At 42.4% G+C, this 12,971-nt stretch overlaps 1 protein-coding gene across 1 annotated transcript in view; it reads left to right on the forward strand.

Annotated features, from left to right (window-relative positions):
• Positions 1 to 866: 866 nt before the first annotated feature.
• Positions 867 to 12,971, forward strand: part of LOC309563518 (SH3 and PX domain-containing protein 2A-like) — a 202,514-nt gene continuing 190,409 nt past the window's right edge. Inside the window, exon 1 of the mRNA XM_082267970.1 lies at positions 867 to 1,105. Coding sequence (XP_082124096.1) covers positions 1,034 to 1,105 — 72 coding nt within the window. The 5' untranslated portion in view covers positions 867 to 1,033. The remainder of the gene's footprint in view (positions 1,106 to 12,971) is intronic.

Below are 12,971 nucleotides of genomic sequence, written 5' to 3' on the forward strand. Positions count from 1 at the left end.
AGACAATGATCGGTTGCTATGGGCAATGGCACTATTAGAGACACTGATCGGTTGCTATGGGCAATGCCACTATTAGAGACACTGATTGGTTGCTATGGGCAATGGCACCATTAGAGACACTGATCGGTTGCTATGGGCAATGGCACCATTAGAGACACTGATCGGTTGCTATGGGCAATGGCACTATTAGAGACACTGATTGTTTGCTATGGGCAATGGCACCATTAGAGACACTGATCGGTTGCTATGGGCAATGGCACCATTAGAGACACTGATTGGTTGCTATGGGCAATGGCACCATTAGAGACACTGATCAGTTGCTATGGGCAATGGCACTATTAGACACACTGATCGGTTGCTATGGGCACTGGCACTATTAGAGACACTGATCGGTTGCTATGGGCAATGGCACCATTAGAGACACTGATCGTTGGCTATGGGCAATGGCACTATTAGAGACACGGATTGGTTGCTATGGGCAATGGCACCAGTAGAGATAAAATGGTATCAGTTGTTATTTATTCCCCTCAGAGGGTGTAACCCGTCACCCCTCCATCCAAACACAAAAGAACCTTTCTTTCCTCCATATTCATTGTAACATGTAAGACGTGTAACGTATTCTTCGTTGTTCTTCTGAGGGAAGCCCCGAGTCCTGTCTGTCCGCTGAGGGGTTTGAATTTGGCGGTCTCTCCTCTCATCCCCGGACTGTACTGATCTCCTCCGCTCCCGACCACCGAGCCCTGACACCGGCTGGGGGCTGAGAGAAGCGGACACCGCTTATATATCGGAGGGCCGGCTTTCGGCCGGGTGGGCAGACAGCAGAGGGCGCCCCTCCTCCTCCCCCGCACATGGTAGTGTAATCAGCACATGGCACTGAGAGGAGCCGCCACTCTGACCAGCTGTCCGCCACAGTCACCGCAACATGAGGAGCCGGGCCTGACACCCAGTACTACAGACCGACTATGAGCCAGTCCTAGAGAGAGACACCGACCGACCGACCGAGACACCTACCCAACCCACCAACCACCGCACCATGATGTCCCGGGGAGTGCTGGACGTGTGTGTGCAGGATGTACAGAAGAGGAGGAACCCCTCCAAACACTATGTGAGTGCAGAGAGACCCCCACACTGCATGGGGGAGCACAGCACACATACATATATATATATACATCCTATACACTCAGGTACATACAGCTCTATACATCCTATACACTGAGGTATATACATCTCTATACATTGTATACACTGAGGTACATACAGCTCCATACATTGTATACACTGAGGTACATACATTTCCATACATTGTATACACTGAGGTACATACATCTATATACATTGCATACACTGAGGTACATACATTTCCATACATTGTATACACTGAGGTACATACATCTATATACATTGCATACACTGAGGTACATACATCTCTATACATTGTATATACATACAGCTCCATACATTGTATACACTGAGGTACATACAGCTCCATACATTGTATACACTGAGGTACATACATCTCCATACATTGTATATAAATACATCTCCATCCATACATTGTATACACTGAGGTACATACATCTCTATACATTGTATACACTGAGGTACATACATCTATATACATCTATATACATCCCTATACACTGAGGTACATACATATCCATACATCCTATACACTGAGGTACATACATCTATATACATTGTATACACTGAGGTACATACATATCCATACATTGTATATAAATACATCTCCATCCATACATTGTATACACTGAGGTACATACATCTCTATACATTGTATACACAGAGGAAAACATACATTGTAGACATTGAAGGACTCATATGTACATGTATACATTGTATACACATTCCTACCCATACATTGTTTACAATGGACACTGTATAAGTTGAAGTGTTTAGTACAATGTATACACATAACTACACACATCTACATCCACACATTGTATGCCTTGGAGTTCTCTTCACTATATAGTATAAACCATAGTCTGTTATATGAACATACACATATTTACATTGTATACACTAAGGTATATACATACATATCTATACATTGTGTACACTAAGGTATATACATACATATCTATACATTGTGTACACTAAGGTATATACATACATATCTATACATTGTGTACACTAAGGTATATACTACATAACTATACATTGTATACACTGAGGTACCCCCCCCCCCCATACATACCCATACACTGTACATTGGCTTATGTACATTCACCTCATATTCTATACACTCTGACATATACATGTGTATACCATACTTTTCAATATAAGGACATATATGTGCCGTTACATTGTATACATGGAGCTACTTACACACACATATCCGTACATTCACACCTATGACATATACATATATAAACTGTACTCTTCAATATATATAAGATAGATATATTTACATTGTATGCATTCGGCTATATTATTTTACACCCCAGATACTATACATTGTGACATGCAACTATATACTATACTCAATAATATAAGGATACATATATGTATGTACAATATATACACTGAGGTACCCCCATACACTGTGCATTGAGGTGTATACATTCACCCCTATACTGTACACTCTCACATATACTCTTCAGTATAAGGATACACACGTTTCTGTCTGTGTCTGTATACAGTAATCTATACTGGTCAATGTCCATAACATATGTACATTTAAATATATGTGTTTGTATAAAGGGTATAGTACATTCTGCTGTGTACATTGTCACATGCAGGTATTCCTCTGTATGAATTGTCACATGGAGGCATTAGTCTGTATACATTGTCACATGGATATATTGGTCTGTATACATTGTCACATGCTGATATTCCTCTGTCATATGGATATATTGGTCTGTATACATTGTTACATTCAGGTATTCCTCTGTATATATGGTGACGGAGGTGTACACACCAGCGGCTGTACAGCGTAACATGACATGTCTTTGCACAATACACATGTCAGTACACAGGGCAGAGTGAATCAAGACGATGCATGTCTATGCCTTGTACAGCCTCCTGTGAATGTACAGTATATAATCCTGTCCCGTACACTTATATATCTGCTGCACACATCCATTGGACGTTGTATGCGGGGGGGGGGGGTTAGCCTTTGTTGCGGATCTTTGTTTTGTATGACATGCTGGAGCTCAGGGAGGGATTAGACAATCAATGTAGGTAAACACAAGCATGCACGGCCATTGGCCAATAGACAGGAATATCTGATGGGGGAGATATACATCACTGGGTGGAACATGGAGGGATATTAGAGGTCACACAGCACTTCCATGACTCATAGGGGGGTTATTTACTATATCTGGTGCAGCTCTGCATAGAAACCAGTCAGCCTCAAGGGTTTATTGTCAAAGCTTAATTGAACAAGCTGAAGTTGGAACCTGATTGGCTACCGTGCACAGCTGCACCAGATTCTGAGTGCTCCAGTTTTGATCTATCTCCCCCATACAGTCTGTGGAACCTGGTCCATAAAATTCAGTTTATCATTCTTCCTGGTAGTTCAGGATTTATTTGATAGGGTTTGGATGTTTATCTGTGCAGTTTGTATCTCAGATTGTTACGTATGTGTGTTGTATGTATATAGATAACATAGCTCCCATTCTGCAGTGATTGTGTATACAGTGAAAGCGGTTCATTGTGACACCCATTACTGAAGTAAGAGTAGCGAGGCTCCTGGTTGGATTCCCTGGCAGTTGCTTTGTGTCTGTGGACTGTCAGATTCTCAGCGTTATAAATGGTGCAGCCAGATCCCTCTTGGTTACAGTATGTGAGTCGTGTTTGTAGTCTTTCCAGCTGCTCTCTGAACGACAGCAGTTCCCCCCCAGGCACTTTGGTTGTTGCATATTATGGCTTGTGGTTCCCTGTCATTTTTTTCTTCTTCTCCCTATATTCTTTCTCAGCTCCCGATAGAACCAAATTATTGTTACTGTTGTGAATGGACTTTATTGTGCTGAACACAGACTTGTATGTGAATTCAGGTCACATCCTGGCAAGCAGGATTGCATCAAATGTCCCATTTCCTAAGTCACAAATATAATGTGGAAAGGAAGACAGGCATGGCTGTTTAATTCTACATATTTTTGGCTTTGACTACAAAGCAGTATAACTGAGCTCTGTCCAACACTGCCTTATTATGTACTGATAATGAAAGACTTTTGAGGAAAGTGTTCCCCGTGGCCTGTAGGCTGGACAGAGATTTACGCATTATTGATGTTATTCTGCATGATTTCGAATAGTCTCAATGTTAAAGCTGAACTCCCGGCACAAGAGCTTTCATTTAAAATGTATTCCTCAGAATCCACAAAGGATATATATCTACTTTGTGTGCCCCAAATACCTTTTAAACTGAGTTCTTACCCTGTAAAAATAGCAATGACATCATCACTGTGCTGTACATGGCCTGTGCAGAGAGCTGAAGGACCCAGCAGGCTCCGCCCACTACAATTACAGGAAGGGGCGGAGACAAGACCAGTCACTCTGCACAAGGAGAGAGCGCAGCGGTGACTGGCCTTTATACAGAAAGCTGTTGCACAAAAGCCGTTTCACACTGGATCACTGCACAGATCTGTGGGAAAAAATAAAAGTAAAAAACACAGTGCACCAAGATTGAAGTAAGAATACACATGCCTCTTGTATTTGGACTGTGCTTGTTTATCCTGGAGAGGCTTGTGTGTTACCAAAAAGAGTAGTGAAGTCACAGAGAATGAAGTGTAAGTATGCTGTTGGCAGCTGATATATGGTTGGTAAAGGATACAATAGTGTTTACCACCTATAGTACCCAACTTTCCTCAACCAGGTCTTGCATCTTAGTTCTCACTGGCAGCCAGGGGCCAATAAAACTAGTTTTACCCCCCCCACTGCTCACCTAAAGGGGAACATGCAACCACTCAGGGCTGTACACATGCCACGGTAAACATGATACCCTGTCACATTTGGGGGGCAGGACCATTGCAAAGCACATCCCATTCCAGTGAATGGGGCTGCTTTGCAACCACATGTAATGCATGCAGTTGCGGCATGGTGGCGCTGGCATTTCAGATATAAAATAGGTTTTGAGGAGGAAACATTTCTCCTCACAGCCGCCTGTCAACTGCCTCTGAAAAGTAATCTACCACAAATTGCTTTTCAGAAGCATCAAGGGCTGGCCAATTGTGAACGAGCCTGTCACACAATCCTGTATTAAAAAAAAAAAGAAACCACCCGTTACTGTAAAGAGGGTGCACACAGTCTGTGATCCTCTGTAGAGCTTCCTCCACTCTCAGTCTGAGGGTCAGCAATGGCAGCCTCTGAACTTTTCTCAGGTCAGGTTTCCTTTTATTATGTGAAAGTGAGTTGGCGCTGGTGTTGATGGGCTTTGGGCTTGTGCCAGTGACATCAGTTTAAGACAGTTCTGAGTTAATTTATTGACAGGTGCATTTGACCTGCAGTGGAGCTCCTTCTGACCTGTATCTGACCCGCTTTAAAGCATTTGGAAAGCTTTCATGCCTCAAACGTTACACTGCCATCCAATAGACTATCTTTGCTTTCTGCTATAGCTCAAGTATAAAATAAATGCTGCTTTTCTTACTTTTAGTAGTGTTTCCTTGTGATCCCGTGACTGCAATACCCCCACACTTCCAAACACTGATCGGCTGTAGACGTGTACCTTCCATACTGTTGGCAGCTTCTGGAACTGATGTATGCCGCATGTATGTCCCATTTCTATTGTAAAAAAGCAAGGATAGGAGGAGATGTTTGGGAGATGTTTACTTAGTCCAAGCGCTCTCATGACCGAGTACACTTGTGTTTCCTCATTCATGGGAAAGCATGTGACATACATATGTCACCCGAACAAGATAAGAGCTGTGGGGTCCAACTATTCCTATTAGGAAGTAGGACTCCACTAGCTGTGGAAGAAGGAATTCACCTGGAGTGCGGCGTAATGAACAGAAAAATTTGCCCGCAGAGATTACACAGCAAAGGATGGATGATAAAAAAAGAAAGGAATGTTAGATTCACATTTTGGCTGGAATTCCACTTTAGGTGGTGTGATATTTGGGGGTCCAGTTCACTAGCCAGTCAAATAGTCTTTATCTCCAATGGGCAACCAAAGCATCTGATCGTCAGCATAAACAAGCAAGCCGTCCATAAACTCTGGTAAAGAAACGCCTTGACTCACCGTCAGAATAGACTTGTCCCACAATATCGTTTTAAAGTTCCCACCTGCTCCCAAGGCCTAGAAAAAGTCCCAGTAGTTCAGCAATGTCTCAGCAAACAAGGCATTGGCTGAGCACACAGTGGAGAGACAGAGTGAGGATCCCTGGAGGACGGCGGCACACAGTGGAGAGACAGAGTGAGGATCCCTGGAGGACGGCGGCACACAGTGGAGAGACAGAGTGAGGATGCCTGGAGGACGGCAGGGGATCGCAGAGGAAGGTGAGTTTCTTTCTGGGGTAATCCCAAGTGTGGCTCGGGGTTACCGCTTTGGGTACTCTATGTTAACCCGTGCCACACTCTGGAATACCGCTCGGTAGGTTAATGACACAACTGTGTGGGCAGAGCCCTGCACAGCCGCACTGTTTTTAAGTTGGCTATAGTGGGTTTTGGAAGTGGATCCTCTGCCTACTATCACAGTGGGGGATGGGGGCCAGGGGGCTGATGCTTTAGTTCCATGTTACATCATGAAAACACGGGTGTAACATGTTACTAAAGGTGAACTTAGCCTTTAAGACTTTTGACCCCGTTCATGCATGAGCTTGGGGGTCTTTGGGCTTTTTTCTTGTGTGTTTTTTTGTATCAGGCATTTTGCGTATGTTTCAGGCTTGTTTTTTTTTTTTTTGCTTTTACTTTTAGTTTTAACCAAGTTAACATTTTAAAGCCAATTAACTAGGCAACAAATTGCATGAACCAAATGTTTGTGTGTGTTTCAGATACTCCCATTAAAGTCTACTGGAGGTAAAATGCGTGATTCTATTGTAAAAGAAGCTCATGTTCTTTTTCGAGTGTTGAGCTATGAACAGAATCTTATAGTGGATTTGTAAAATAAAAATGTACTGATCTTTATCCAGTTGTGTACATGTTTATGCTTTGCTTCCTTGCTAAACCTGTAACCAGGCAGCCTTGGTAAATGGCCCTGAGAGACTTGTGCTCCTGAACCTTTTGAGATTGAGTTAATTTCCTGAAACCAACTGCTCATAAACATAAATTCAGTGACGTGAAAGTGGTGGGCAGGTTGGGGCTTCCCAGGAAGGGTAGCAGGCACGGCACCAGCATTTGAAAACAGTGACTTTAATAGTAGAACTTTGTGCTTTAAATTGCTGCATTTATACATTTTAAAAAGTCTGCTGGTGTGCTTGTGGATGTGTATGAATACAACAAAGTTGTTTCCATGGAGTAAGGACTTATTTATGTGAGAATTACATAACTGCTTAATGTGCAGTGCAATATTGAGTTGTGGTGCTGTGTACATGGGTGATAAAATCATATTCCTGAATGTAGTTTGTACATTTATCTGCATTGTAAAGGGACCAATACGTGAGCTGTGGGTGGCATTGTCAGCACCACAAAGGTCTGAAAAAAGCTGTTTTTATAATTTTTTTTATTTATTAATTTTTTTTAGGAGCCACATTTTCAGTCTAAAAGTGATTACATCCAATCAAATGAAGGTACTACTTGGGTATTCTGACAGCCACGGTTGCTGGCTGTCAGAATACAATAGCCAGCAGGGGAGATTCCTTAAAGTGGATAAGGAGGACTCTGATGGGGGGGGGGGGCACTAATGGGGGGGGGGGGTTCCGATGAGGGGGGTACTGATGATGGTACTATGATGGGGGGCTCTGATGGGGACTATAATGCATAGGGAGCACTGGTGGGGCCTATAATATAAAGGAGGGCTCTGATGGGGAATATGATATAAAGGAAGGCTCTGATGGGGAATATGATATAAAGGAGGGCTCTGATGGGGAATATGATATAAAGGAAGGCTCTGATGGGGAATATGATATAAAGGAAGACTCTGCAGGGGAATATGATATAAAGGAGGGCTCTGATGGGGAATATGATATAAAGGAAGGCTCTGATGGGGAATATGATATAAAGGAGGGCTCTGATGGGGAATATGATATAAAGGAAGGCTCTGATGGGGAATATGATATAAAGGAGGGCTCTGCAGGGGAATATGATATAAAGGAGGGCTCTGATGGGGAATATGATATAAAGGAGGGCTCTGGTGAACTCCATGCCCAAGGAGGGTTAAGGCAGTGCTGGAAAATAATGGTGGCCACACAAAATATTGACACTTTGGGCCCCATGTGGACATTTTCAGAGGTGTACTCAATTTTGTTGCCAGCGGTTTAGACATTAATGACTCTGTGTTGAGTTATTTTGTGGGGACAGCAAATTTACACTGTAAGGGCCGGTTCACACTCTTGCGAGTGCGGCGATCGCATGTAATATCGGAGCGTACTGCTCCTTCATTACATGCGATCGGATGTGCGGTGCGAATTCAGCCATACACTTTGTATGCACAAAAGACGCACATGACCCTTTTTTCCAGCCGCATCAGGATCGGATCACACAGTGGTTCACACTTGTGCGATCCGATCCTGTGCGAACTGTCGGATCGCACTGCGATATGGGATGAAACTGGGGGTGTCGTTAACATTTAATTGACACCCCCTGCGTATCGCATATGGCAGTGTGAACTGCCAGATGTGCATTTGCGATGCGGGAACAGGCTGCAAATTTGCAGCCTTCCCGCATTGCACAAGTGTGTACCGGGACTTATACAAGCTGTACACTCAATACTTTACATTGCAGCAAAGTGTAATTTCTTCAGTGTTGTTGTCACATGAAAAGATATAATAAAATATTTACAAAAATGTGAAGGGTGTACTCACTTTTGTGAGATACTGTATATATATATTTGTAATTTTCTAGCACAAATGTAGATTTTTACATATGTGCAAAGTGTCAGAATTGGCTCAGTATTGAAGTGGTTAAAATGCCTCTACTGAAGGAGATCTGTGTGTATAAAGTATATTCTTACAGCTGTTTTGCTTTTTAATGTATTTTGGCATAAAAGACATTGTTTGCTGATAGCCAGCTAAATGACTGCTTTTTGTAAACTTGTCCTAACACAATACAGTAGAGTGAGAATTCAAAGGTTTTCAAGTCTCTATTGGCCTGGTTTCATTTCCACTTGATGCATTACGATTAGGTAATTGTATATACAATCACAGCTGACAGTAAAGTGAACTTTTCCTTGATTTGAGGACACTAGATAAAGCTTTTGAAAGGCCACATAAGGCATTGAATATGTTTTTTTTTTACAGGAGCCAGTTTGAAGACACATATGCTACACTGCAACGATGATTGTTGGTGAACTTTGTTTCCAATTTCTTGTATGGAAGGAAATCCCTGTTTTCTTAGGGATGCAGATCTGTTTTACTTCATGCAGTAGTAATGGCAGTTACACTTCTTGCCTATCTTCCCCAAAGATAACTAGTAGAGTTTTTTTCTTTCTATCATAGTAAATCCCATAAAAATCTGGTTTAAACGTATTCAACCTCATGAACTTAAAATGCTCATCTCCATGTTTTAGTGAAGGTTGAATAAGCTGGTCCAAACAAACTAATACCTTCACTACCAGATGTGCCCTCTGTGTGCACTGTAAAAACTGTATGTAGCCTGAGCTTCATACAGTATGCAGCGCTGTGTTCGGGCAGCGGGATGTGAACTTCCCGTCCCATCCCTGGAACATAATCAGGTCGGGCTGAGTGGTGCTCAACCATTCATAGGAAGCTTTGTATTCTTCAAATGAACACAAAGCTTCCTCTGATTGGCTGAGGCAGGGAGGCAGGCAGGTGACGCCACGATCTCCAACTCCATGAGAGGAAGCTTTGTATTCTTTCAGAAAATACAATGCTCCCTGTAAATGCCTAAACACCACTCAGCCCGACTCGGTTTGGTTCTGGGAGCGGGATAGGAAGTTCTCATTCCGCTGATGGAAAGCCCTGCATACTGTGTGTAGTTTAGACTACATAAGCTCATACAGCGCACTTAACGGGCATATCTAATAGTGAAGGTAATAGTTTATTTGGATAAGCTTGGTCCAAAAAACTATTAGAGCCGGTTCACACTGAGGCGACACAACTCCTTACTACTTCGGGGGCGACTTGTGCATTACATTGCACCACGACTTCGGAGCGACTTGCAGGGACTTCACATAATGGAAGTCTATGCAAGTTGCTCCGAGGTCACCCTGAAATAGTACAGGACTTGTGTCGCTCCTATTAGAACGGGTCCTGTAGCGGTCCATGGACCGCTAGGGAGCGCGACTTGTCAGGCTGACAAGTCGCCTGACAAGTCGCGCTAATGTGAACCGGCTCTTAAACATTTGCTAAAAACATGCAGATCAGTTTTAAAGATAAGCGCATATGAAGTTAAAGCAGTATTATAGCGGTATTAAACCCCAAACCAAAACGGGTACTGTATTGCAGCTTACCAATCGTGGTGGTTGCATTGATTTTTTTAGGCTTTTTTCCCCTCTGTTTTCACTTGGTGCTTTGTCCAATATCACCCCTCCTGTATTAGAGTGCCCCTACTGTGGATGAAGTAGCAACGCCTTTGTACAGCAGCACTGTCAATCCCAGGGAAGGGGAGTGTTAGATGCAATAGCAGATTTGAAAACACTAACAAGTTGAATCCAAACTTTAGCAAATACTTTACAAGCAGTTACAGCAACAGTTTTTTTTTAAATTTTGGAATAGAGGTTTTACGTAAGTAAATGAATGCTGCTCATTGTAAGCACTTCTATGAGTGGTAAACAGTTTGTCCCAGCACTCTTTGAAAAACAGACTTACTGGCTAAATCACCAGATGAAAATACAATAAAGAAAGCCCAAAAAAGAAAACTAATGTAACCATCAAATATAATAATTGGTGAGCTGCAATACAATAAATGTTTGGTTTTTGGTTTAATACTGCTCTAATGTATGTAAAAGTTTTACCTAGAGATTTACTTTAGAAGCTAACAGCAGCTTTAATTTTGATGGGATTGATCGCCCTGTAATGGTTCCAATTTTTTCCCTCTTCTTTCCCAATTGTGCAATGGATAATTGCATAGATTACAAGAACTGTGCTGAATAAAAAATACGTCCTAATAAATCTTGTTGGATTCTTTAAGAAGAAAAGGACAGAATTCTGGCTCTTGACTGAACAAGCGTAGCTAGTCTTGAATGGTGTAGCTAACTCTGGAACTTCTAATACCTAGTTCATATACATGTATCCTTCTCATCCCTCCCCAAAACCAAAAATGTAATATGTTTTATATTGCAGCTTACCAGTCATAAAATATGGTGGCTGCATTCATTTTCTTTAAATCCATCTGGTGATCTGGCCAGTAACGCACCTCTGCATCACCTGTATTAGAGTGCCTCCACACTGGATGAAGGAGCACAGGGGGCACATTTGGATAGCAGCATTGCCAATCTGGGAGGAGGGTAATGGTAAATGTTCTAGCTTTTTTTTTTTTTTTCGTTTGGCATAAAGGTTTTACATACAGCTGCAAGAAAAGGTATGTGAACTCTTTGGAATGATATGGATTTCTGCACAAATTGGTCATAAAATGTGATCTGATCGTCATCTAAGTCACAACAATAGACAATCACAGTCTGCTTAAGCTAATAACACACAAAGAATGAAATGTTGCCATGTTTTTATTGAACACACCATGTAAACATTCACAGTGCAGGTGGAAAAAGTATGTGAACCCCTAGACTAATGACTAATTGGAGTGAGATGTCAGCCAACTGGAGTCCAATCAATGAGATGCGATTGGAAGTGTTGGTTACAGCTGCCCTGCCCTATAAAAAACACACACCAGTTCTGGGTTTGCTTTTCACAAGAAGCATTGCCTAATATGAATGATGTCTCGCACAAAAGCGCTCTCAGAAGACCTACGATTAAGAATTGTTGACTTGCATAAAGTTGCAAAGGGTTATAAAAGTATCTCCAAAAGCCTTGCTGTTCATCAGTCCACGGTAAGACAAATTGTCTATAAATGGAGAAAGTTCAGCACTGCTGCTACTCTCCCTAGGAGTGGCCGTCCTGTAAATATGACTGCAAGAGCACAGCACAGACTGCTCAATGAGGTGAAGAAGAATCCTAGAGTGTCAGCTAAAGACTTACAAAAGTCACTGGCAAATGCTAACATCCCTGTTAGCGAATCTACAATACGTAAAACATTATACAAGAATGGATTTCATGGGAGGATACCACAGAGGAAGCCACTGCTGTCCAAACAAAACATTGCTGCACGTTTACAGTTTGCACAAGAGCACCTGGATGTTCCACAGCAGTACTGGCAAAATATTCTGTGGACAGATGAAACCAAAGTTGAGTTGTTTGGTAGAAACACACAACACTATGTGTGGCAAAAAAGAGGCACAGCAAATCAACATCGAAACCTCATCCCAACTGTGAAGTATGGTGGTGGGGGCATCATGGTTTGGGGCTGCTTTGCTGCGTCAGGGCCTGGACGGATTGCTATCATCAAAGGAAAAATGAATTCCCAAGTTTATCAAGACATTTTGCAGGAGAACTTAAGGCCATCTGTCTACCAGCTGAAGTTCAACAGAAGATGGGTGTTGTAACATGACAATGACCCAAAGCATAGAAGTAAATCAACAACAGAATGGCTTAAACAGAAGAAAATACGCCTTCTGAAGTGGCCCAGTCAGAGTCCTGACCTCAACCCAATTGAGATGCTGTGGCATGACCTCAAGAAAGCGATTCACAACAGACATCCCAAGAATATTGCTGAACTGAAACAGTTCTGTAAAGAGGAATGGTCAAGAATTACTCCTGACTGTTGTGCACGTCTGATCTGCAACTAGAGGAAACGTTTGGTTGAAGTTATTGCTGCCAAAGGAGGTTCAACCAGTTATTAAATCC

This window comes from Pelophylax lessonae (genome assembly GCF_965119305.1).
Source record: "Pelophylax lessonae genome assembly, chromosome: 9".
Lineage (NCBI taxonomy): Eukaryota > Metazoa > Chordata > Amphibia > Anura > Ranidae > Pelophylax > Pelophylax lessonae.